The sequence below is a fragment of the Podarcis tiliguerta genome (genome assembly GCF_965153285.1).
Source record: "Podarcis tiliguerta genome assembly, chromosome: 8".
Taxonomy (NCBI): Eukaryota; Metazoa; Chordata; class Lepidosauria; order Squamata; family Lacertidae; genus Podarcis; species Podarcis tiliguerta.
The window spans coordinates 18,617,451-18,644,455 of NC_139541.1; the positions used below are offsets into that span (position 1 = coordinate 18,617,451).

The window sequence follows — 27,005 nt, forward strand, 5'->3', positions numbered from 1 at the left end:
GTCTGATACCCTAGAGAGCTGATGCCAATCAATGTGGACCAGGGTTTCCCCAGCTTGGGTCCCCAGCTGTTTTGGGGGGGATGTTTTTTTAAAAAATTATTCATTTTATAACACAAATAAAGAACACAAACAGAAAAACAAACAATACAAACAAATTATTGTCATATCCTAATTTTCCTAAACATTGTTAAGTGGGCTTCCCCAAGTCCCACCTATCTGATTTTCATTTTACTTCACCTTAAGCAGTTTACAGTGGCACCTCAGGTTACATACCCTTCAGGTTACATACAATTCAGGTTACAGACTCCGCTAACCCAGAAATAGTGCTTCAGGTTAAGAACTTTGCTTCAGGATGAGAACAGAAATTGTGCTCTGGCAGCGTGGCAGCAGCGGCAGGCCCCATTAGCTAAAGTGGTGCTTCAGGTTAAGAACAGACCTCCGGAACGTATTAAGTACTTAACCCGAGGTACCACTGTAGATATATCATAGTTTCTAACCATCTTTTTTTATTATACTTAAATTAACTTCACATTTTATCACTTACAAATAATATCATTTTAAAATACACTGTCTTCTGCTTCTAACTCTCCAGCCTATATCCACTTCCAAAGCTATTCTAAGATTTAAATATTAACATATTTTTTCAAATATTCCTTAAACTTCTTCCAGTCTTCTTCCACCGTCTCTTCTCTCTAGTCTGGGAGTCTCCCGGTCAGTTCAGCAAGTTCCATATAGTCCATCATCTTCATCCGCCATCCTTCGATAGTTGGTAAATCTTGTTTCTTCCAATTCTTTGCTAGCAATATTCTCACAGCTGTTGCGGCATACAGAAAAAAAGTAACATCCTTTGGGGGGGATTTCACCCCCCCCCACTATACCAAGCAAAAAGGCTACCGGTTTTTTAATAAATGTGTTTTTCAACACTTTTTCCAGTTCATTATAAATCCTTTCCCAGAAGTCTTTTTACCTTGGGGCACGTTCACCACATTCCAGCTGTTTTTTGGACTACAACTCCCATCATCCCTAGCTAGCAGGGATGATGGGAAGCGTAGTCCAAAAAGCAGCTGGAGACCCAAGTTGGGGAAAGCCTGGTGTAGACAACACTGAGCTAGATGAACCAACTGTCTAACTCGGAATAAGGCTGCTTCCAATATTCCTAGGGAAAGACTCTTCCTTATACAGTGGTACCTGGGGTTACAGACGCTTCAGGTTACAGACGCTTCAGGTTACAGACTCCACTAACCCAGACATATTACCTCGGGTTAAGAACTTTGCTTCAGGATGAGAATAGAAATCGCGTGGCGGCAGCGGGAGGCCCCATTAGCTAAAGTGGTACCTCAGGTTAAGAACAGTTTCAGGTTAAGAATGGACCTCCAGAACGAATTAAGTTCTTAACCCAAGGTACCACTGTACCTGTCGATTCCTTCTCTCTCTGTGCTTATCCCACCTCCATCCCAGCGGCTCTGGCGTTCCTTTGCGACTCAAAAGTGGAACGTGATTTCTCTCTCTCTCCCCGCTTCCCCGTTCTTCTTCCCCAGCTCCCTCGGAATGCCACGTCACTTTGGGTTTTGCCACTCGCCCTGAGTGGTTGGCATGGTGCGACAAGCTGGCTGCCCTCGGGCGTCCTCAAGTGGCTGGCACTCTGATCCAAAGCGATTTTGCGGACCCGCCACCCGGTGCCAAAGGCAAATGGGAGACAGGAGTGTGCAGGCCTCTGTTCACTTTTCTTTGCTAGGGAGTCACTCAAGGGGAAGCAGAACTGTAGAAGTCTCCACCTAAAATAACCCCCTTTTCAAAAACTCTGCATCTTATTACTGCTTCCTTTATGAGGAACCAAAACCCAGGTGGGCTTTCTTAGTAATTTTACAATACTTCTTAACACCTACCCTGCACCATTGAGGTCACAGAGTGGGTTGTAACTAGAGACAAGGGAATATGTCAATTTCAGCTTTTCATTTTTCCACTCTTAAGGTCATAATTTTGCTTTTCAAAAAAAGAAAAAAGGTTCAGGAAGTCTTATGGACATAGAAAGTTGTCTTATACTGAGTCAGACCTTTGGACTATATACCTCAGTATTGTCTACACCAAGGCCCCATTTGTGACTATACATTTAATGCAGTATCTTCTTCTTCTTTCTTCTTTGGCGACCACTCATAGCTGAGTAAGATTGTCTTCCATAAACACGGTTTTAAAAGCGAGTCTGCGATTCTCCAGTGTTTTGACTTCACCCCAAGAAGCGCACTCCATTGTCTTTCGATAGAAACAGGTGCCAACAATACCTCTTTAAACAGTCATGGCTTCCCCCCCAGAGGATCATGGGAGCTGTCCTTTGTTAAGGGTGCTGAGGGTTGTTAGAGGACCACCATTCCTCTTGCAAAAGTTGTGTACACACTATACATTGAAAGCAAATTCTTTCCCTCGGAGAATTCTGGGCCCTGTAGTTTGGTTAAGTTGTTGGCAATTGTAACTCTGTGAGGGGTAAACTACAGCTCCCAGAATTCTCTGAGGGAAAGAATGTGCTTTAAAGGCAGAGTGCATAGAATTTTCAATGTGGTTTAATGATCAACCCCTCTTCCAAGGGAACTCCAGGAATAGCCTCCTAACAAATCTCAACATTCTTAACACACTACACTTCCCAAGATTCTTTGAGGGAAACCATGACTATTTAAAGTGGTATGATACTGCATTAAATACATAGTGCAGATGGGACCTATGCAAACCCTCCAACTGTCCCTATTTTCCAGAGACAGACCCAGATTTGCAGAAGCCATCCATCCCAATTTCTGATTTGATCCTGGAATGTCCCACTTTTCCTTAGGAAGTCCCTACTATACAACCTTTAGAAGACATCTGAAGGCAGCCCTGTTTAGGGAAGTTTTTTTTAATGTATAATGTTTTATAATGTTTTCATATATAGTGGAAGCCACCTAGAGTGGCTGGGGCAACCCAGTCAGATGGACAAGATAATAATAATAATAATAATAATAATAATAATAATAATAATAATAATAATAGAATAAGATACCTATTTATCTACTTGCACTTTGACGTGCTTTTGAACTGCTAGGTTGGCAGGAGCAGGGACCGAGCAACGGGAGGTCACCCGTCACGGGGATTTGAACCGCCGACCTTCTGATCGGCAAGTCCTAGGCTCTGTGGTTTAACCCACAGTGCCACCCGCGTCCCTAATAATAGAATAGGATGTCCCTATTTTCATCGGAGAAATGTTCAGGGTTCTCTCCGAGCCTACTTAGATACACTGAGAGTCGAACCTGTGACCTTCTATGTACAAAAGAGATGCTCTACCACTGAGCTACAGCCCTTCCCTTATGACATCGGAAGAGAGGAAGCTGCCTTATAGTCAGTCAGAGGCTTGGTCCACCTGGCTCAGTATTGTCTGCACTGACTGGCAGTGTTTCAGGCAAGAGAGCCTTTTCTAGCCCTGCCTGAAGATCCCGGCAACTGAACCTGGGACCTTCTGCATGCAAAGCAGATGCTCAGTCACCACCGAGTGACGGCACTCCCCCCCCTCAAGTAAAATCAGCCATAAGGGATGTACAGCGTCATTATTTGGCTTGGGGCGTGTCTCGGGGCATCCGCAAGCAATTAAAAATAGCTTTGGTGGATCAGCCCAAGAGTGAGATCAGAGTCAACGCTGTTTCGATGGTCTGAGGTGTCACCTTTCAAACTGGTGCCCCAGTGGCTTGTGGGGGAAATTATTTCATTATTTACGGGCAGAGTTGGATTCCACGCGCAAGTGATGATAAGTGACCTCTCTGGACTTTGACACTTGTTGCCAGAAACATTGTGACCTGGTTTTCACCCTGCTGTGTCATTCCCTGGATGATTAGTTTACAACTAGGTTGTCCATCATTAAATACATACGGACGGACGATTTATTTCATATTTATTTCAACAATCTATACACCAACAGAGACTCCATCTCCTCAGAGTATTGCGGAAGAACGATGTCAATCAACATTTGATGATCTCCTTCAATCGGTCCACAATAGAAAGTGTCCTTTCATACTGCATCATGGTGTGGTATGCTGGTTTGACATCAACTGATAGGAAGTGGCTACAGAGGGTGGAGAATACAGCACAAGATATTATGGACTGTCCTGTGAATCCACTGGATGAAATAGCGGAAGAACGTTGCCTCAGGAGAGTGAGGAAAATTCTCAGGGATGATTCACACCCTGGCCAGCACTTTCTTGATCTCCTGCCCTCAGGCAGAAGATATAGAAGCATGATTAGTCGCACCAACAGGGTAAAGAACAGCTTCTATCCCTGGGCTGTTAGGCTGCTGAATGAAAAGATAACAACAGGGCAACTGACTTTCAGGTTTGGTGGGTGTGCGTCAATAAATGAGGGGAATTAAGACTAAGAGAGCTGAGTGGGGGGTGCTCGTGTAATCTCACTGTATACAAGTTGTACAAGTGACAATAAAGTATTTCAATTTCAGTACTGCTTAACACCAGTGTCTCTTGGCTCTGCATGATAAGGTAATGGGAAATACAATAAAGATGCAATCAGTTAAAAATCAACCAGAAGATGCCTTCAGAAATCAAAGGGTTGGTCCAGATTGACTGGAAGTGGGATTGCATATATATAACCAATATATTGGGTATGTGCCTTAATGGTAAAGGTAAAAGGACCCCTGACCATTAGGTCAAGTCATGGCTGACTCTGGGGTTGCAGCGCTCATCTCGCTTTATTGGCCAAGGGAGCCGGCGTACAGCTTCCAGGTCATGTGGCCAGCATGACTAAGCCACTTCTGGCGAACCAGAGCAGCGCAAGAAAACGCCGTTTACCTTCCCGCCGGAGCAGTACCTATTTATCTACTTGCACTTTGACATTCTTTTGAACTGCTAGGTTGGCAGGAGCAGAGACCAAGCAACGGGAGCTCACCCCGTCACAGGGATTCGATCCGCTGACCTTCTGATCGGCAAGTTCTAGGCTCTGTGGTTTAACCCACAGCACCACCCGTGTCCCGGTATGTGCCTTACCCTGTTGTAAAGCGTGGTGGAGGAGAATTATGTGTGGGCCGCCTTGAGCTCCTTAGAGGAGTGGTGGGAGTCAAATATAAGAAATAAATATCGGTACTACATGTGAGATTCCCTATTTCTCTCTCCCCTGTTTAACCCTCTCTCGATAGAGTGCTTCCTTAAATTTGTGGACTTATTTTGGCTGGTCTGAATGAATGGGCATGTGAGTCTGAGTCACTCAGATAGTATTACTGAACTCAACATTTGACCGAGCCAGCTGCAACCCTAGGCCAACTCTGCAACCTGCGACTGACTTCGTATCATAACAACCAAAGGACTTGAGTGCCACCGATTATTTGGTTTCCATCTTTTATGGGCTGCCTCAGACATGCCCATGAGAACCTTGGGAAAGATTTCGGCAGCTCAATCTCTGGCACTTAAGCTGCAATGAAAAGCTGCAGTTGCCAGCTTTTCCACTGGACTGAAATTGCATCTCTCCCTCTCTCCAGAGCAGGTTGCGTTGTTCTCTGTATCCCATCCAGGAATCTGGATTTGGCAACCCCTAGCTGGATCAGGCCACGGATAGCTTGCAGATGGTACTGTGTGTATGCCAGTTTATTTCCAGGGACTTGCCCTGGATTGCAATCTAGTGCCTACTTTTCTAGAAATGTTCTGGTGTTGGTGTTTACTAGCAGATCCTCTGGGGACTGAGGGATCCCCAGACTTCCACCCTAAAGTCCAACCCATACTTGTGGGAATTTAAACACTTAAAAAAAAACCAATAACATCCTGAAACAAACCCTTTCATATTCTCAAAACCAGAAGGCTTTTAAAGAGGGAAAGTCAGTTGTTAAAATTCCTCTGGAATTTAATACCAGGAAGTTTGTGTTGACAAAAATGCCATTGGGGTGTGTGCAAAAATATGATCCGTCCGTAAAGCCTTAATATGTTTTTATGAAGGGAGGAGGTAGGAAATTATGACAACTGTTTCAATGCCCAGGGTGGATTTGCGTGGGCTGTGAGCAGAGTTTCTTTTAATGGGTTTTCCACTGGGGAAAAGTAACACGGAATAACAAGCCGCAGATATGGAAAGATTTCTCTCCTTTAAAAAGGAAGTCAAGGGCCTTGGGATATATTGGGAGGAAAGGCAGAAGGGAAGTGGAAGGGAGCCAGGCTTGACTTCTCCCAGGGAGATTATCAATTTGGCCCAAAATTCTACCAACTTTTTTTCAGAAAGGGCTCCGGTGCATTAAGGCAGCTGTATTGCAAGCAGAAACCCATCCTCTGCCCTCCCTGTGTCTCCATGCCAGGAAAAGCTTCACCTGATGAGTAACATTGACTTCCCCAGGTACTGAAGGCATAGGAGCTTTGCCACAAGGGAAAGTTGGCAACCTCAGGACCGTGATGACATGCGTAGTCTCTTGGGAAGTAAAATCCCACTGAAATCAGTGGGAATATACCTCCAAGAGAAGAAACACACTCTCTTACACACACAGGTTTCAGTTGCACCAGGTCATGTTGTAGGTTTGCCACCTTTTTTAAACCAACCAGGTTCCTGTGTATTTAAAAGTACCTGCTAGAAGTGTAGCAGGTAGAGTGGTGCAAACAACACCAGGGAATTTCACCAGCTACCCTAAATAAATAAATAAATAAATAAATAAATCCCTGTGTGTCTTAAAGGCAACAATTGCCAACTTTTTCAGTTGCTAAAGGCACTGAAGCTTTGCCAGAGGAAAAAATTGGCAACCATTTGTGAACCTTTCTTGCAGAGGAACAACAGCCGGGTTTACAGCATTTAGCAGGTGACACTTAAAAAAAATGTGAAGTTTTTTCTAATGCAATTTAAGTACACCCCCCCAAAAAAAAACACATTAAAACAACACCTGAAGCACAGACATTAATTGCCTATTAATTGCCTCAAATCGAGCCGCTGCTCCAGACACAGCTACAGAATCCAGGGGTGAAGTTGGCAACTCTACTCAAAGCGCAGGAACTTTTTCTCTTTTTTCTTTTTCCAAGGCTTAGCATCCCAAGGGACTGGCCTGACCATGCCTGCTTTTTAGCTGTCCGCAATTCCGCGGAGGCTGGCCTAACTTTTTTAAAAAAGAAAAAAGTCAGCAGCACCCACAAGAAGGAGGGGGATGTTGTTCTGCAAGCCACTCCTGTCAGAAAGGATTTACGACTTGGAAAAAGAAAAGGGGAAGAGAGCGAGGGGGAGAGAGAGAGAGAGAGAGACGGAGGAAAAAACTGACTTGGATATTTCGCAAGAGAGCAGGGAGATTTTTCTCCTCTCTCTCTCTCTTCGCAAAGTCTGGGGAGGGTGGGCATCTCAGCTCAAGGCGAGAGTGGCACAGCAAGCACCAATCTGAATTCTCTCTGCGTGGTCCTCTTAACATGACTGCGCCCAGACTTCCCTTCTGTCTCTCCGGCGGCGTCAAGGTTCTGGGTTTAAGGTAGCTGCGCTCGCAGGAGTTGCTATGAGTTCCAGAGCTCTGCTCTTCCTTCTCTGGCTTCATGTTGCGCTGGGACAAACCCTCCTTCAAAGAGGTGAGTGAGTGGCTGGCTGCGGAGAGCGTCTGTTTTCCCCCAGCTCTGAGTTTTGCTGCTTCTTGCCTCTGTGTGTCTTTACTTCGTTATCTTGGGTTTTTTTTAAGAAAAAGGTGCGTTGGGTGCTCTCCAAAGTCAATATGAACTGGAGCTGCTTTCGCACACAACTGAGCTTTCTCTCCTAGGAAATGCCAAGGGAAAGAAAGGATGCATAACTTCTATTATTTATTTGTATATTGAATTTATATACAGTACCCCCTTTTACTCCAAGGAGACCAAAGTGGCATGCATGGTTCTTCCCCCCCCCTCGTTTATTTTATTTTATTTTATTTTTCAATATTTTTATACTTTTCAAGTTTATACATTTCACTAATTTTTCAATCATTTGAACATTTCAGAACTTGACTTCTTCTCCCCTCTTTCTGCAGTTCCTTAAATTTATTTTTAATACCCTCTGCATATCCAAATTAACTCAATTTGCTCATTTATTCTTCTACTTTAAATATAGACTCTTATAAAACTTCAGGTTATTACAAAATGGTAGGATTATTCCCCCTCCACATTAAATCCCCGCAACAACCCTGTGAGGGAGTTTCGGCTGAGAAGCAGTAACTGGCTTCCAGTGAGCTTCAGGTCTGAGTGGGGATTTGAACCCTGATCTCCCAGGTCCTGGGAATTGTAGTTCACCCCTAACAGAACTGCAATTCCCAGCACCCATAACAAACTACAGTTCCCAGAATTCTTTGGGGGAAGCCATTAACTTCCAATGTGCTGTACAGTGGTACCTCGGGTTACATACGCTTCAGGTTATAGACTCCGCTAACCCAGAAATAGTGCTTCAGGTTAAGAACTTTGCTTCAGGATGAGAACAGAAATCGTGCTCTGGTGACACGGCGGCAGCGGGGGGCCCCATTAGCTAAAGTGGTGCTTCAGGTTAAGAACAGTTTCAGGTTAAGAACGGACCTCCAGAATGAATTAAGTATTTAACCCGAGGTACCACTGTATTTGTTTATTTCATTTATATCCCATCTTTTTCTCCAAGGAGCTCAAAGTGGCATATGTAGTTCTCCCCCTCCTCATTTCTCCCTCACAACAACCCTGCGAGGTCGGCTGGGTTGAGAGTCTGTGATTGGCTTCCAAAGTCACACTCAGTGAGCTTCATGGCCTAGTGGGGGAATTTGAACCCTGGTCTCCCAGGTCCTAGTCTGACACTCTAACCAATGCACCACACTGCCTCTCTTGAGACAGCCTCTTCTTATTTTCCTAACTCACACACCCCTCTCACTGCACCTATGCTCACAGTTAGGAGTGTAACGCTCTCAGAGAAACCGAGATGAAAAGATGCTGTCCGTTATTTACGCAGCGCCAGCCACATGCACAACATTGCAGAGAGTCACGTAGGCAAACAAACAAACAACAAATCTCTGCCCCAGTGAACTTACAGTCTCTGCTTCCTTGGTTCCCACCACCAGAGGAATGCAGGCCAATGCAGTGACGTGTATTTTACAACTTTGTTTCGGTGAGTGAGCGTTAAGAGGGTTGCGTCTCAATGGGAAACTCAAGGATGCTTCCAGAGACTTGATGCTATTTTGCAGGTGTGATTCCATCATGTCTCGGGAAACTTAGGCTGTGCCATGAAAGTTGCTTTGGTATTTCCCCACCAAAACTGAATTTATTTATTTTTTTGCAATAAGGAAAGTGACGGGGAGATGTGTGTTAAGGTTTCTCGAGGCAACACCGTTGAACCCCTCTGCAAATATATCTGGAATGAACACTCAGTAAATCGCCGGCAAGTTTTGTGCAAGCGAATCGGGCTGAATTCTCAGTCAACAGGTCATTCCGAAGCACCAAGGTGCTTTTTAACAGGCTAATAAGGCAGTTTCTGAACATTTGGCACAGTCCCTTTCAGTTAGTCCAAGCCAAACAGTTTGCTGCTGGAAGATAAGTCCCATCTGCTGTGGAATTTGACATGGCCACATGTTGTTTTGTGGGTAAACCACTAACAGCACCACAGCTACTGGTAAACAGGACATCCCTGCTCAGATGGTTTCTGCTAGGAATTATAGCCAGTGTGGTGTAGAGGTTAGACTGCCGGACTAGGACCTGGGAGACCAGGGATCGATTCCCCACTCAGCTGGGAAGGTTGGGCCAGTCACTATCTCTCAGCCTAGTCTACCCCACAGGGTTGTTGAGGATAAAATGGGGGAGAGGGAGAACCCAAGGCACTCATTGGAGGAACGATGACCTATAGATATATTGAATCAAAATAAATTAGGAGACATCAAGAATCATAGAATTGTAAAGTTGGAAGGGACCCCAAGGTTCACCTAATCCAACCTGCGATGCACGACTGCTTGAACACATAATGAGAATAATATCAATAATAATAAATATTGTTAATAATAAATATAAATCATAATAATGGGTTATAGCCGATGCTAGTCCTGCAGGGAGTAGACTCATTGAAATTAAGGAACCTTAGTTAGTAAGGACCATTGATTTCTATGTGACTGAAGCTGATCTCAAACTGACCTCAGACTGATTTTAAATAGTATGGGTTGTATTCTGGTCCTAGTCAGAGTAAACCCGCTGGAATTAATAGCCATGACTCACTTAAGTCTGTTGATTTCAGAAGGGTTCGTTCAGACATTGGATACAACCCATGTAAGAATAATGTAATCATGTAATAAAAATAAAACAGAAGGAGACTTTGCAGGTGGTGGTGGGAATTGAGAACAACTCGTTGAACGTGTAAAGTTGGACAGGAGAAGTTCCTGCTAATTCTCACCATTTAGAGAGGGCTTTTTAATTTGGCATTCTGTGCATTTTGTTCTCAGTGGTTCTCAAAGACTTTGAGGCTACTCAGTGCTATTTTTCTGGGAAAAGAGGAGCCAGAACTCACCATGAACGCCTCCCCTGTTCTCTTAGAATGGCAATGGTGCCCACCTGAGAGGCGCCGGAACTGAGTTCCTGTGAGTTCCGGCTGACAAAAAGTCCTGGGGCTGCCACCCCCTTGGTGCCAGAATGTCATCCTCACGGGCGCCAACCCTATAAATTATTATTCAGAATTGCAGTTTGGACAACCTGCTGAGAAAGATAACAGCACAATAAAATTCAAAACAGTAACAGTTAATTGAGCACTTATTCAGAATCCAATTAAAACTATTTAGTTTAATGAATTCAGCCAAACTAAGGGACTTGATCCAGTGATACATGCTTTCCAAAGTCTGATAGTCGTTTATACCTCCAATGCCCCCCTGCCACCCACTTGCCTCTTAGCTGCCCCCTAAATAACCCCACTGCCCCCCTGGCAGGTAGTACTGCCCCCTTTGGGAAGCACTTTTCCCTCCTCAAAATTTTTTAATTCATTTTATAACACAACTAAACAACAAAACAGAAAAACAAACAATACAAACAAATTTGTGTCTTATCCTTCTTTTTTCTAAACATTGTTAGGTGGGTTTCCCCAAGTCCCCCCCATCTGATTTTCATTTTATTTCATCTTTAGTAGTTTACATATATCATAATTTTTAACCATTTTTTAATCATGCTTCCTTTTACCATAAAACCTTCACATTTTATCACTTACAAATAATACTGTTTTAAAATACACTATCTTCTACTTCTAACCCTACAGCCTATATCCACTTCCAAATCTATTCTAAGATTTAAATGTTAACATATTTTTTTCAAATATTCTTTAAACTTCTTCCAGTCTTCTTCCACCGTCTCTTCTCTCTGGTCTCAGAGTCTCCCAGTCAGTTCGGCAAGTTCCATATAGTCCATCATCTTCACCTGCCATTCTTCGATAGTTGGTAAATCTTGTTACTTCCAATTCTTTGCTAGTAATATTCTCGCAGCTGTTATGGCATACAGAAAAAAGTAACATCCTTTTGGGGGGATTTCACCCCCCCCCCCCGGGGAAACACTTCTTGATAAATAAACATGTGGTCTTTTAACTGGAGATAGCAAGGAATGAAATGACCTTGGGGCCTTCCTTTTCCAAAGCATGGCATCTATCACTCAGCAAAATCCTTCAAAGGGGTCTGAAAGGTCCTCAGATTTATCAGAGACTGACCTTGAGGTTGTGACCCTGATACAAGGCAGGTCAGTTTTGCACACAAAGCAACACTGGTTCTAATATGCAGCCAGACCCTTTTTGTGCATTGGGGAAATTCAACTTATTTTGCAACCGGTGATGTGACTCGCAAGGAACTCGGTTGTGTACCTAAAGCAGACTTTGACAATCTGGTGCGTTCCAGATATTGAGGAGTACAGTTCCCGAATTTTTTTCTGTTCTCCTGCAAATCTCGGGGGCTCCTCCTGTTAGCAACACCACTTAAATTACTCAGACAGTGCTCAGAGAGAAAAGAAATCCTGACAACACTTTACTGAGGAAGCTGAACAAAAACAATATGTACTGTGAGGGGAAAGGAACAAAAAAAGGGTTTGCATTTCTTAGCTCAGGCCTCGTCCGTAGCTGGGAGACATTCAGAGGAAGGTTGCAGTGTAATTATTCTCCATTTAAGCAATGTGTACAGAAAAGTATATACAGTGGTGCCCCGCAAGACAAAATTAATTCGTTCTGCGAGTTTTTTCGTTCTACGAGTTTTTTCATCTTGCGAAGCACCGCTGTGTATTGACGGTTTCCCATAGGAATGCATTGGCGGTTTTTAAAAAAAGGCGCAAGACGTTTCGTCTTGCGAAGCAAGCCCATAGGGAAATCCATCTTGCGAAGCAGCTCGGAAAACGGAAAACTCTTTCGTCTTGCGAGTTTTTTGTCTTCCGAGGCATTCGTCTTGCGAGGTACCACTGTCTTAGGGGAAAGTGTGCATATAAATTAGTGAAAATAGTGAGGGGGGGAATGTGCATATTTGTCAAAACTGCATACAAAAGTGTGTTTATCTAGAGAAAATTGCAGTAAAATTCTTAAGAATTGCAGTCATCATCATTTTATTATGTATACCCGGCTTTTCCTTAACATGAAGCTTCACTCAACAGATGACAAATCTTTCTTAGACTGAGGGCCACATTTCCTTCTGGGTAACCTTCCAAGGGCCACATGTGGTGGTGGGTGGGGCCAGAGGCAAAAATGGGCGGAGCAACGACTGTGAAATTCTTACCTCTGAACACTCCTCTCTCTCTGTCCAAGCAAGAGTTCAAGGGCCCATTCCAGCCAGGCAAAAACCTTCAAGGAGGGTCCAGGGCAAGGCCAGTTAGAGAGGTGTGGCCTGAGGAGGGAGGGTGTGGCCGAGAGAGATGGTGTGGCCTGGGGAAGAGTCCTGAGGGCCAGCTAGAGAGGTCTGGAGGGTGTCATCTGGATGCTGGGCCTGAGTTGCAAGGAAAGGCCAGCAGAGAATGAGCAGAGAGTGAGGGTTGAATCCTGACAAGAGAGAAGTACTGTTTTGGGGGGACAAGGGGTAGGCAGGTGTGGAGGATTCTCTGGTCCTGAATGGAGTAACTATTTCCCTGAAGGACCAGGTGTGCAGCCTGGGAGTCATTTTGGACTCACAGCTGTCCATGGAGGCGCAGGTCAATTCTGTGTCCAGGGCAGCTGTCTACCAGCTCCACCTGGTACGCAGGCTGAGACCCTACCTGCCCACGGACTGTCTCTCCAGAGTGGTGCATGCTCTGGTTATCTCCTGCCTGGACTACTGCAACGCGCTCTACATGGGGCTACCTTTGAAGGTGACCCAGAAACTACAACTAATCCAGAATGCGGCAGCTAGACTGGTGACTGGGAGCGGCCGCCGAGACCATATAACACTAGTCTTGAAAGACCTACATTGGTTCCCAGTACGTTTCCGACCACAATTCAAAGTGTTGGTACTGACCTTTAAAGCCCTAAACAGCCTCTGCCCAGTATACCTGAAGGAGCGTCTCCACCCCCATCATTCTGCCCAGACACTGAGGTCCAGCTCCGAGGGCCTTCTGCCGGTTCCCTCACTGCGAGAAGTGACATTACAGGGAACCAGGCAGAGGGCCTTCTCAGTAGTGGTGCCTGCCCTGTGGAACGCCCTCCCATCAGATGTCAAGGAAATAAACACCTATCTGACTTTTAGAAGACATCTGAAGGCAGCCCTGTTTAGGGAAGTTTTGAATGTTTGATGTTTTATTGTGTTTTTAATATTCTGTTGGGAGCTGCCCAGAGTGGCTGGGGAAACCCAGCCAGATGTGTTGGGTATTATTATTAATAATAATAATAATAATAATAATAATAATAGGTGCCTTGGAAACCGAGCTGCTTCTGTGCTTGTTTTCTGACACCCAAGAGGGGATGGAGCTCACAGCTCTGGCGCTGTGCCGGGATTCCTCCCGCCTCTGGCTGCCCACATTGCTGTTGCATTGTTGATTGCCCTCTGCCACCCATTCGCATGCTATTATGGAAACACAGAGCACTGGGCTGACGCAGCTGTGTTTTGCAAGGAAACCCTTAGCCGGGCAGCAGAATTACATTACACATACAGAGAGAGGGAGAGAGACAAAACTGAGTTGCTGCACCAAAACTATAAGGGCTAAACAAGACTTCTGTAGCAGCAGCTACAAAATTACTCAGCGTGGCACTTATGTGAGTGGAATTGACTGCAGGGTTTTTTGTTATGTAAACTTCAGCTGCTGGGGAAGCCTGAGCACCCTCAGGACTATAGGGGTGGGTGGATGAAGAGGGCTGAATTTAATTCTTCCTTTCCTTTACATGGTCACAACAAATATTGCCTCTCCAAAGCTCCTGTCTGCACTTCTTCCCACATGCTTGAAAGGCAGGCAGCAGGTCATGGAGACAACTGATATTGTGTCTCCCTGGCAGGTAGAGAGATCTGCTCAGATTTCCTCAGGGCTACTTCTGTGGCATGGTGGTTTATAGCGCTGGACTAAGTCCTGGCAAGGATGTGGGTGGCACTGTGGGATAAACCACAAAGCCTAGGGCTTGCCGATCAGAAGGTCAGCAGTTCGAATCCCTGTGACGGGGTGAGCTACCGTTGCTCGGTCCCTGCTCCTGCCAACCTAGCAGTTCGAAAGCACGTCAAAGTGTAAGTAGATAAATAGGTACCACTCCGGCGGGAAGGTAAATGGCGTTTCCATGCACTGCTCTGGTTCGCCAGAAGCGGCTTAGTCATGCTGGCCACATGACCTGGAAGCTGTACGCCGGCTCCCTTGGCCAATAAAGTGAGATGAGTGCTGCAACCCCAGAGTTGGCCATGACTGGACCTAATGGTCAGGGGTCCCTTTACCTTTCAGTCCTGGCAGATCTGGGTTCAAATCCCCCACCCAGCTGGGTGACCTCGGGCCAGTTGCGATCTCTCAACCTAAACTACCTCACAGGGTTGTTGTGAGGATAAAATGGGGGAGTGGTGGGAACCATGTACACCACCCTTGAGCTGCTTGGACGAAAGGCAGGGTGAAAATGTAATAATAAAAATAATAATTAAAAAGATTACAGGAAAAAGCAACACATTCCTGCAGCTAATGTTGTGTCTGGATGTCAACTAGAGAAGCCACCCGTCTAAGGTCCACTTTTAAAGTGGTATCATACCACTATGAAAAGTCATGGCTTCCCCCCAAAGAATCCTGGGAACTGTAGTTTGTTAAGGATGCTGAGAGTTCTTAGAGCTACAATTACCAGAGTGGCTTAACAATCAGTCCCTCTGTGAATTGCAATAGTGTGAGGGGATTGGTGGGGGGAGGGGTATCCTGCCCAGCAGCAATGAGAAAACAAAGGATGAGTAGAGCCCTCTGTGTCTAATTGAGTTTAGATGGGTACCTGGATGTCTGTAGCTTGTCTTTCCCCGGGCACTGGCAACCCACGCTATGTCACTGAACAAGAGTCCTGCTGGATCAGAGCAAGTCTCCATCTGCTCCCAGTGTCCTGTTTCCTGCAGTGGCTTCCAAAAAGAGGCCACGAAGGCAGCCACCCTCTCCTGCTGTTGTTCTCCAGCAATCGGTATTCGGAGATAGACTGCCTTTGAACATGCAGGATCTATTTAGCCATCCCTGGCTCACAGCCAGAGGTGCACTTTTCATCCTCTGTGCCTTCCTCTGCTCGATCTCGGCTGCTTTTGCCACGCATCACAGCAGGGAGGCCCACAAGTAGATAAATTATTGTTCCACCCACCTCGCTCTTTCAGATTAGCTGGCAGCATCGGATCAGATCTGGCTCCGCTATGAGATAGTTGTCAGCATCAAGCATCATTAGAACAGACCCAGCTGCTTCTGTTTGGGGGGCTTTTTGGAAAACCCGACCGTTCCTTCTGGCAAGGCTGAACTCCAGGACTGGGATCGTAAAGCACAGCTCCAAAAAACACCAAGAGCCAATTGGCTCCAGGCGCACTTCGCAGAGCAAGAGACCGCTTTGCCCCCTCTCTATATTATTATGGGGAATGTGACGGTTTAATTGGCAGCCAGCATCCTGGAATCATAAAGCTGGGAGATGGAAAGCCAAGACATTAATGAAGTGGGCTTTTCATCCTCCAGAATATCCCCAAATTAGGCCTGTATAGCAGCTTCTAGTCAGCAAGTCTGGGCTTCCATCCTATAAAAAGGAAAAGGAAACTCTCCCTACTGCAGCCACAAAACAGCTCATCTCCCCCAACTGGGGTCTGTTTTGCTTACAGCATGTCTACATGGACAGATGTACCACTGTGTCAGCTGCAGTGCATCTGCTTTGCATGCAGAAGGGCACGGGTTCAATCCCTGCCATCTCCAGGTCAGGACTAGGAATGGTCCCCTCTCTCAGCGTCCGAAGAGCTCCTGCCTGTCCGTGTCAACAATACTGAGCTATCTGTGTGATGTTGGCTACGACTTGCCGTGTTAACCCACCTTCGTTCAGTAGATGAATCAATTAACCTACTAAGCCTTGCAGAATTGGTCAAACGATCTTTCATCCGTCCTGGTTTTTCAAGGACGTCATTGTATTGATCAGGGAAGTGATGGAGAGTCCGACAGCCTTGGGCAGGTTGTGCTATCTCTCTGGGTCGAACCTCCCTTGCAGGGCTGTTGTGAGGGTCAAACACCACTCTGAGCTTCACACATAGCTGTCAACCGTCCCTTATTTGGTGGGAAACTCCCTTATCCCAGCGCCGTGTCCCGCTGCTGTCTCTTATTGATGATGCCCCTTAAATTTGCTGGGTTTCAAAGGAAGCAGCTCCTCTCCCTCCCTCCCTGCCGGCCAGGGAGGAGGGAGGCTCCAACTGTGTTGCTTGGCTGCCTGGCCTGCCCCCCTCTGGCCTCCTCTCACCAGCCTCGGCCCCCGGGAACCCCTCCCCTCTCGGGACTGGTGGGAGCCTCAGGTCCTTCCGCTACCATCCTCCTCGCGGCCGCCGAACTGAGTGTCTCTGCCCGTCACCGCCGCTCCTGCTCCCGCTAGGCCGTACTGCGGCTGTGCCGCCGAAGGACCCAGATGAGATGGGCAGCCTGGCATGGTCTATGAATTGATGAGGAGCCTTGAGAGGAAAGCAAGGGCAACCATAGAGAAAGCAGTTCAGAGAGAGGAGGCAGAGGTGTGGGCGTGGGCAGGTGTTCCAAGGGCTACAAGGGAAGGATCACAAGCACTTCTCCCATAGATTTGTAGTGGTAGACTAGCATAGATGGTCCGATCTGCGGATTTACTTCGGGCGCTATTTCCCCCCCCCCCTTCCTCCCACCCCACCTGATGGAACTGAGAGCTGCAGATGGAGCACGAGAGAAAAGATACAGAACTGCAGCAGCATCTTCGTAGCTTGGACTTCGTTTTGCGCGAAAAGTGGTTGCTGCTTGTAGTTATTTAATTGCAGTGTTTCATCAGCTGGTGTCTTGAGCAGCAACCTCTGAAAACAAAGGGCTAAAAACCGGCGCTGCTCTCCCAAATTATCTGGTCCCTTTTAACTTTGCATTTCAGCTGGTTGACTAAAATCCCTTATTTTGGCTGCTGATCCCTTATTTTCAAGGCTGCTGGTCCCTTATTTTCAAATCTGTAAATTGACAGCTATGGCTCCGCGGAGCAAAGACAGGAGGACACCAGCAGCACAAACCATAAGTTTGAGGTAGCTTTGGATACGACAGAACAGGAGCGGTCCACCTTTTTATAGACAGGGGGCCACATTCCCTTCCAGACAACCTTCCAGGGGCCATTCACCACTGGTGGGCGGGGCCAGAGGAGCAAGTGGGTGGGGCAGTAAATGTCAATGAAGGCTGGTTTCTACGCACCCCTCTTTCTATCCTTGCAAGCAAGCGGGAGGCATTTAAGGACATGTCCCAAGCACTCAAGTGGGGAAGCAAGGCAGTACCGTAAGTGGTGCGCTACGGGGAGAGTCCTGAGGGCCAGACAGAAAGCCCTGGAGGGCCAAACGTGGCCTGAGGTTCCTCTTCCCTCTGACAGAACACAAGTTTGAATTGTGTTCAAGTTGCCGCTTCAAACAGACTCTGCCTTCCAGCAGGCAGAGGTGGCTGCGATAGCCCGAGGCAAGGAAGAAACAGCACCTTCTGAGGTTCCAAGATGGGATACCAGGCAGTTTGTTTTCTGTTCTTCCTCATCCTACTATCCCTGCTGCTCCCTGCGGTGCTTTGTCATGTAGCTGGTATGCCTTCCTCCCCATCCTTTGATGATTAAGAGACCTAACCTGGAAAGAGGTTAATTAAACAGCTAGGTGGGGCAGCTTCCATTGCCTGAGGAGGGTGTGCCATTAACCGGGGTGGGGTGAGGAACGGCATTGCAGTGATCCCCAGACAGCTGTGTTTTTGGGTCGAGTATTAGGAAGAGCTTTCTGGTGGTGAAAGCTGCTCAACAGTGGAGCAGATTCCTTTGGACGCTGGTGAACGCTCCTCTATTGGAGCTATTTTAACAGAGGTTGTAGGGCCACCTGTCAGCGATTCTTTAACTGCGATTCCTGCATCGCAGGGGGTTGGACTAAATGACCCTTGGTGTCTCTTCCAACTCCATGATTCTGTGAATGGGCTTTTCTTTATTCCAACTGCAAGCTCTTCACCTAGAGCAGTCTTTGTGATCCTGGCAGCTTCCAGATGATTTGGGACCTCAATGCTCATTACAGTGGTACCTCGGGTTAAGAACTTAATTCGTTCCAGAATTCCGTTCTTAACCTGAAACAATTCTTAACCTGAAGCACCACTTTAGCTGGTGGGGCCTCCCGCTGCTGCCATGCCAACGGAGCACAATTTCCGTTCTCATCCTGAAGCAAAGTTCTTAACCCAAGGTACTATTTCTGGGTTAGCGCAGTCTGTAACCTGAAGCGTATGTAACCCGAGGTACCACTGTAGACCCCCAGGCTCCTCTGTAGATTAGAGCTGCAGAACCTGAAGAGAAACTCTTTGGAGGAGAATTTGCTGTAGCTGGTTTCGCCTGCATTCAGTGAGTCTGCTCTGGGTAGGGCTAGCATTCATTGGACACAAACCACTGCCTCCAACATTGCTTGGATCCTGCTTGGTTGGGGCTTGGTTGGAGACTACGTGGGGCTGCCCTTGAGACTGACCCAGAAACTCCAGCGGGTGCAGAATGCTGCGGCAAGACTCCTTACAGGGTCCTCACTGCGGGATCACATTCACCCGGTGCTATACCAGCTGCACTGGCTCCCGGTGGAGTACAGGATCAGGTTTAAGGTGCTGGTTTTAACCTTTAAAGCCCTATACAGCCTAGGACCCTCGTACCTACGGGACCGCCTCTCCTGGTATGTCCCATGGAGGACCTTACGGTCTTCAAATAAAAACATCTTGGAGATCCCGGGCCACAGGGAGGTTAGGCTGGGCTCAACCAGAGCCAGGGCTTTTTCGGCTGTGGTTCTGATCTGGTGGAACGCTCTGTCACAAGAGACTAGGGCCCTGCGGGACTTGACATTTTTCCGCAGGGCCTGCAAGACAGAGCTGTTCCACCAGGCCTTTGACCAAGGCACAGTCTGACCCCCTCCTTCGGTAATCCTCACAGAACTCAAGCCCAATGGTTGCCACTAATTTGATTTTGAATTGATTTTAGAATGGGTTGATTTTAGAATGCATTTCAATTAATTGATTGTGATTTTATGTAAATTGTGTTACTTTTATTGTTGTTAGCCGCTCTGAGCCTGGCTTCGGCTGGGAAGGGCAGGATATAAATAAAATATCATCATCATCATCATCATTATTTGGTTGGCCACTGTGAGAACAGGATGCATGGCTTGATCCAGCAGAGCTCGTCATATGTTCTTATGAAACTGGAAAGAGAGCAAGGCCATTGCTGGTTTCTTAAGTAGAACAGATGAACAGGGCCTGCTTCCCTATATAAGCCTGATGGAATAGCTGCTGGTATGGCCATGTTCTAAACATGCAAAGGATTGTGGTGATTTAAAGCTGAAAGCAGCACTTTAAATTTTGCTGGCAAACTGATAGCTAGCAAATGCAGATCTTGTAAGACCAGGGCAGTGCGATTTGATCTCTGGACCTCATATAACAACGTGCTGGCTGCATTCTTCACCAAGTTGACATTTCCAGGCTACTTTTCAAGGCTGCCCTACAAGAAAGCAGAGAGATCTTATCTTTGAAAGGTCAGTCACCAGTCTGAAGAAAGATCGGCGCGGCTGGGCAGGCAGGGAGTGCAGGCAGGTTGCAAACTGGGTCAAACTTTCAGCAATGGGTGGTGCAGGGGAATGGGATTTTGGGCTCGGGGAATGGAGGCACCCCCCCCGGCCTCTCTTTCCAGATCTTGGGACTCCCCACAAGTGATGCTCCTCGCCAGTCTCCTCAGGTGCTTTCCACCTGGCTGGAATGTCTTTTGAACCACAAAGATGTCCCTTGCTTGCTAGTACAACGGATGGAATAATGTTTGTGTGCGCAAGACGTAGTGTAGCCACTTCTGACTTAAGCATGGTGAAATATACTCAGAGTCGCAAAGTGATTTCATGCTCTTTATTCAGCTCATAGTGGTGAGGAGGAATGAATGAAAGTCCCCTCAAAGTATCTGCTTTATATACATTATTTACACAATGGGCTGCACATGATTGGCTAATTCTGGAATTCTACTGTAAGCCAATCAGGTTGTGGATTCACTTATATCTGGAGCATGTTTGGGTGGTTCCTGCCAACCAATCATGCTGCTGCATTGTTCTAGGCCCAATCAGACCGCTGCATTCTGAATCCTATTGTTCTAGGACCAATCAGACTGCTGCAGTTTGGATCCTATTGTTCTTGGACCAATCAGACTGCTGCAGTTTGGATCCTATTCAACTCAGTACATAACACATGGTCTACCATACAAGGCAAGGGCGGAGAATAAATTCGGTTCCGTTCACACTGAAAACTGAATCTCTCAAATTCACACTTTCCGGAATAATATATGCACAGCCCTCCTTCGAAATTCTCACTCATCTGAATTTTGTGACCAAATTCTCCAACCAAACGATGTTTCTAAAGGTGCATCTATCAAGGGAAGGCGTGCAGAATTATGAAGATATTAGTGAAAATAACTGAGAGAAGTGAATTCTGTCAGGGGAAATTGCTTGCAAAAAGGTGTACGTGAATCAAAGCCACCTCTAAAAATGTGTTCATTGGGCATAATCTGCAAGAAAATTGCTGTAGGAATAAGGAGAACTGAATTTAAGATTGGAAGAAAATGAGAAAGTGGGAGAACTGAAGCCAAAAGATCCTTCCATCCCTTGTACAAAAAAAAAGTTGCATTTGTAGTTGCTCCACCCACTTTTGCCTCAGGCCCCTCCCACCATGGACGTGTGACATAACAGTGGACGGTGTCCCAAGAGGGTCACCCCCTGCTTCCACTTGTGAAAGCTTGAAGGGTATATTGCATTTCTCTTTCCCCCTTTCTTCAGGTGCATTTTTCCCTCTCATAGTTTCTCCATCAAATGTAATTTAAGGTCCCTGAGAGAGTCTGAGGTTTTCTTTACAGCTGCATACGACCAACCATCCATTTCACAACTGTGGTCAGTTTCCTTCATCTTCCTCCTCCCAGCACACACATTCTTGGCGTGGTAAACCTGAGTCAGTTGCAACGCCAGCGCTGAAACAATATCCCTGTTTTCCTTCTCTCCATCTCCTAGTGAGGGGTGAATCTATCCGTGTGTGTGTGTGTGTGTGTGTGTGTGTGTGTGTGTTTCTCGGCTTTTCGTTCTTCCAGTTGTAAGTTCCATTTTGCACACCAGCTTGCAATTTTTCTGAAAAGTCCTCATAAAAATGCGGCAGCATTTGAGTGTGAATTTCTCCCGATATGCATAAGAAGCTGCCTTATACTGAGCCAGACCATTGGATCCTTTTGGTTCAGTATTATCTACACCACGGTTTCCCCAACTTGGATCTCCACCTGCTTTTGGACTACAATTCCCATCATCCCTGATGACTGGTCCTGCTAGCTAGGGATGATGGGAGTATTGGTCCAAAAACAGCAGGAGATTCCCAGGGTTTGGGAAACCCTGTTCTACACTGACCAGTAGCAACTGTCCAGGGTTTCAGACAGGGGACATTCCTGGTTCTAGCTGGAGATACTGTGACTTGAACCCGGCACTCTCTGCATGCTGAGCAGATGCTCAAACACTGAGCATCTACCCCCAAATTCTTCTGTGCAGTTTCTTCTAACAAGCTCATTTTTGCAATCTATTTTTTTCTAGTATAGACATCTCCCTACACACTTTACCCTAGTATATGCATTTCTGCACATATTACAGTGGTACCTTGGTTTAAGAACAGCCCTGTTTACGAACTATTCAGTTTACGAACTCTGCAAAACCAGAAGTAGTGTCCCGGTTTGCGAACTTTACCTCAGACTAAGAATGGAATCCGAACGGTGGAAGGGCACCGGTGGCAGGAGACCTCATTAGGGAAAGCACGCCTCGGTTTAAGAATGGTTTCGGTTTAAGAACAGACTTCCGGAACGGATTAAGTTTGTAAACCAAGGTACCACTGTATTTCTATTTCTCCTTAGAAAACTCAAGCAAAATCTAAGAGAATCCTCTTTTGACTCTGGTATTTTGACTCTCACAGTTGGCATGCAATGTTCGAAATTCGCCAGGCTCCAGGCGCACTTTGAGCCTGGCTATTGGCCACTTGCAACCCCAGGATGCTGTCTGATGTCTTCACCATCTGGAGACGTATGCCTGGGGGTCCTTGGATCTTGACTGTTTTCACACACTAACAACACATCCTATAGTATTCTCCCCATGATTATCTGCACACTCAGAACGGATTTCAGGAACCCAAAAGTCATATTGAAAAAATACGACTCTCAAGCTGTCTGGCTCCAAAATGGCAACTAGATATTATTCCAGTTTGGCGACTGTAACCCTAGTTTAAGGAGCCATTTGGTGCTTAGCTTATATATCTGAGTTTCTCACACTGTTAACATGTGGTCCCCAACAGAAAACAAAGTTGCCCACCCATAATCTAAAGCAGCATTTCCAAAATATTCCCTGGGTGGAGTGAAAGGGTTTCAACTGGCAGAAGGTGGAATAATGTATTTATTTGTGTTTTTAAGCTGCAGAAAACAATTCACGGTATTATTAGAACTACCCCCAAATGTTGGTGACACTACCCCTTCTCAGGTAAATATAATTTGGGGGTAGGTTTTCCCATATCCCGCAGGAAACCCCGCTTACAACTGGAGCAAATTGACTTTAGCTTCTTCTCTCCTGTTGACACACAGGCTGAGGGAACATATTCCCAGCTCGGGACAGTCCGTGGCCCAGCAAATTTCTTGCCTCCGGCAGAGTATGTGAGAGGATATATGCCAGGAAGTTTACGGCTGGAGTCTTAAATTGCCTTTCATCGCTTCCAGGCACGATTGTCTAGCACAGAGGGGGAAAGGGATTAGTAAAAGCAAGGCACCTGTGGACACGACTTCCTTCAGACTCTGTCTGTTATTCATTGACAAGGCCTCACTGTTGGCTAAGTCATGAGAGCTATATTGTTCTGCATGGTTCTCCACGAGGCTATACCAGATCCATTTCCTTGTGAGAAGACACCTGCTGGATATGTGTGTCCCTTTTTTCGTAATACTATTTTTATTTTGAATAATAGATATTTATCAGAGGTGGGAAACTTCAGTCCTGTGGGGCCAAAAGTGGCCCTTCCAAGTCCCTCGATCGGGCCCTCAGAACTCTCCCCAGGTCACACCCAAATCCCATTTTGTACCCTCTCTCAAGTTTTCTTCCACCTGCCTGGTGAACTCTAGTCATGTCTCTATCTTCCTGGATAGAGGATAGAGAGGCGTGAGTGAGTATGGCTGAAGAAACCAGCCTAGAGGGCAAAGGTAAAATTTGCATTCATTGCTCCACCCATTTTGTTTGTTTTTTAAAAAAATATTTTTATTTGGTTGTACATATTGAAAATTATCAGCCCTGAGTGCTCACTGGAAGGACAGATTGTGAAGCTGAGGCTCCAATACTTTGGCCATCTCATGAGAAGAGAAGACTCCCTGGAAAAGACCCTGATGCTGGGAAAGATGGAGGGCACAAGGAGAAGAGGACGACAGAGGACGAGATGGTTAGACAGTGTTCTCGAAGCTACAAACATGAATCTGACCAAACTGCGGGTGGCAGTGGAAGACAGAAGTGCCTGGCGTGCTCTGGTCCATGGGGTCACGAAGAGTCGGACACGACTGAACGACTAAACAACAACCAATTGAAAATTATAATCACACCACAACATATCCACAGTTAAACGATTCCTCCGAAACTCTGGACTTCCCACCTTCCCCTCCATGGATTCTGTTGTTAAACCTTTTCTGCTGCATCTTTTTTCAATAATCCAAATTTTTTATAACTCCACTATGTCCATATTTCTTGCTACATTACAAGTGTTGTTGCAGGATGCTAGTGTTGTCATCTGCTTACAGTGGTCTTTAAGGTAAATTATATTTTTTTCCCATTCCTTATTAAAGTTTTGGGCTTCCTGGTTCCTGAGCTTTCCGGTCAGTTTTGCCATCTTGGCATAGTCCATCAACTTAATTTGCCATTCTTCTCTGGTAGGGACTTTATCTTCCTTTCATTTCTGGGCTAATAACATCCATGAAGCTATCGTCGCATACATAAAAAGTCTTTTCTGCTCTCTTGGAATTTCAGCACTTACAATTCCTAATAAAAAAGCCTCTATGTTGTTGTTTTATAAAAGTTATTTTAAACATTTTTTTCCAATAATACTAATAATCAGGTAGTTGTTTATCTCTTTGACATCTGATGGGAGGGTGTTCCACAGGGTGGGCACCACTACCAAGAAGACCCTCTGCCTGGTTCCCTGTAGCTTTGCTTCTCACAATGAGGGAACCGCCAGAAGGCCCTCGGCGCTGGACCTTTTAGGTCGTTTAGGGCTTTAAAGGTCAACACCAACACTTTGAATTGTGCTCGGAAACGTACTGAGAGCCAATGTAGGTCTTTCAAGACTAGTGTTATGTGGTCTTGGTGGCCGCCCCCAGTCACCAGTCTAGCTGCCGCATTCTGGATTAGTTGTAGTTTCCGGGTCACCTTCAAAGGTAGCCCCACATAGAGCGCATTGCAGTATGAATTGCGCATTGCAATTCATTATATATCATTTCCCAGAATGCTTTTACACATCCACCACATATGCTAAAAGGTGCCTTCTTTTTTTTTTTACATTTCCCGCAGATATTTGTAGTCTTAGTCTTAGACATTTTTGCTAACTTACTAGGAGTTAGATACCAACGGTACATCATTTTCATATAATTTTCTTTCAACGTACAGCATGCCGAGAATTTTAAATCAGCTTTCCATAACCTCTCCCAAGATGAGAGTTGGATATTATGCCCCAAATCCCTCACATTGCTCTGCCCATTTTGACCCCTGACCCTGCCCACTGCCACCATATGGTCCCCAGAAGCTTGCCCAGAAGGGAATGTGGACCCCAGCCTGTCAGAAGGTCCCCCACCCCTGTTTCAAGGGTGAGAATTGGAGAGGAGAGAGACTTTGTCCCCCGCTTTGCCCCACTTTCTATCCCTGAGAGCTTTCATGAGGGAAAACTCTTGACGGGACTTTCTGGCTTATTGGGCTGAGACTTAAGAGATTTTCTCTCTCCCAATGCAGTGTCCTGACTCTCTGTTGATGCCACATGGTGTCAGAAGTGGGATATGGCTTGGGGAGGGGCGTGGCCAGGGAAAAGTCTTGAATGGCCAGGCAGAGAGGCCTGGAGGACCACATTCTGCCCTCCAGGGCCTGGAGGTTCCCCACTCAGAAACAATAATTCCCCCCATAAACAGTCAGAGAGTATGTTGTGGCAGGGAAGGAGTTAACGTTGCCTGGAATGGCAATATGTCCAAGGGGCAAAAGGCAGATGGGATGGGGAGCCTGGCTGGTTCTCTAAGGGGGGGGAGGAAAGACCAGGTCACAGGCAAGGAATCACAGCAGCCACAAAACATCCAATCACTGCAGCTGGGAGTGACTTTTTTTGGGAGGGGAATATTTTTTATTTCATTTTATGATGTACAGTGGTACCTCGGGTTAAGTATTTAATTCATTCCAGAGGTCCGTTTTTAACCTGAAACTGTTCTTAACCTGAAGCACCACTTTAGCTAATGGGGCCTCCAGCTGCCGCTGTGCCGCCGGAGCACGATTTCTGTTCTCATTGTGAAGCAAAGTTCTTAACCTGAAGCACTATTTCTGGGTTAGCAGAGTCTGTAACCTGAAGCATATGTAATCTGAGCTACCACTGTACATACGTAAGACAGAGAGAACAATTATAACAAGAGATGAAAATCTAAAGACCAAACCCAAAAAATATGCACGTATAATAAGTGCAGTTTCAACATGGGTTAAGTAATGGAGTCTGAGCAGTTAAAGAATAAAGAATAAAGAAGGAATATTTGTGCTATTTGATTGAGTACCGTTCCAGATTTTCCAGACTTGCGACGGGGGCTGCCTTGAAAACGGCGGTTCCGCTCTATATGTGATAAAGCAGTCATATTTTAAAAGTGTCTGGAGGTTCCAGACCTTGTTGAAATCTAAAATTATGCGTCATTTTCTCCATTATCACTATATCCCAAAGCCAGTGTTGCTGGGAACAATTTGACCCAGGCAGACCACTTTGCAACAGCAATGATGAAAGATTGTTGTCAGGGGTTCAGGAGCAGAGGCACAGGGAAGGGAGGAAATGGAGAGCGAGGGGGAGGAGTCCAAAGGAAATGTCAGCGATGACAGCGGTCCGAGGTCTCTGAGTCTTTCCAGTGAATCGGATGATTCACAGAAAGGGGCTCCCATGGTCAGGGGAAGGGGGGTGCCCAGGGGGACACCCCAGGAAGAAGGGGCCAGAGGGGACTCAGAGAGCAGCAGTTGGAAATCCGGACCAGCGTCCACACCAGAGTGCAGTAGGGGGGAGGAGTCCCAGGCATCGGGATCAGGCGGCGCGCTGCCAGCGGGAGAACATGAGGGAGGATTGACCACGCCTCCGTCGGGGAGCGAGGAAACGGTCAAGAGGAAGGTTGAAGGCTGCGCGCGCGCGCCAAGTTCAAATGTACAGGAGGGCGGCACAGTTGGCAGCCCGGATAGGGAGCCAGGTCCTAAA

General features: G+C 46.3%; 1 protein-coding gene across 1 annotated transcript in view; it reads left to right on the plus strand.

The window, feature by feature from the left end:
* The first annotated feature begins 7,173 nt into the window (after positions 1-7,173).
* The window catches only part of VWA1 (von Willebrand factor A domain containing 1), a 44,545-nt gene continuing 24,713 nt past the window's right edge, over positions 7,174-27,005 (plus strand). Inside the window, exon 1 of the mRNA XM_083454060.1 lies at positions 7,174-7,535. Coding sequence (XP_083310186.1) covers positions 7,466-7,535 — 70 coding nt within the window. The 5' untranslated portion in view covers positions 7,174-7,465. The remainder of the gene's footprint in view (positions 7,536-27,005) is intronic.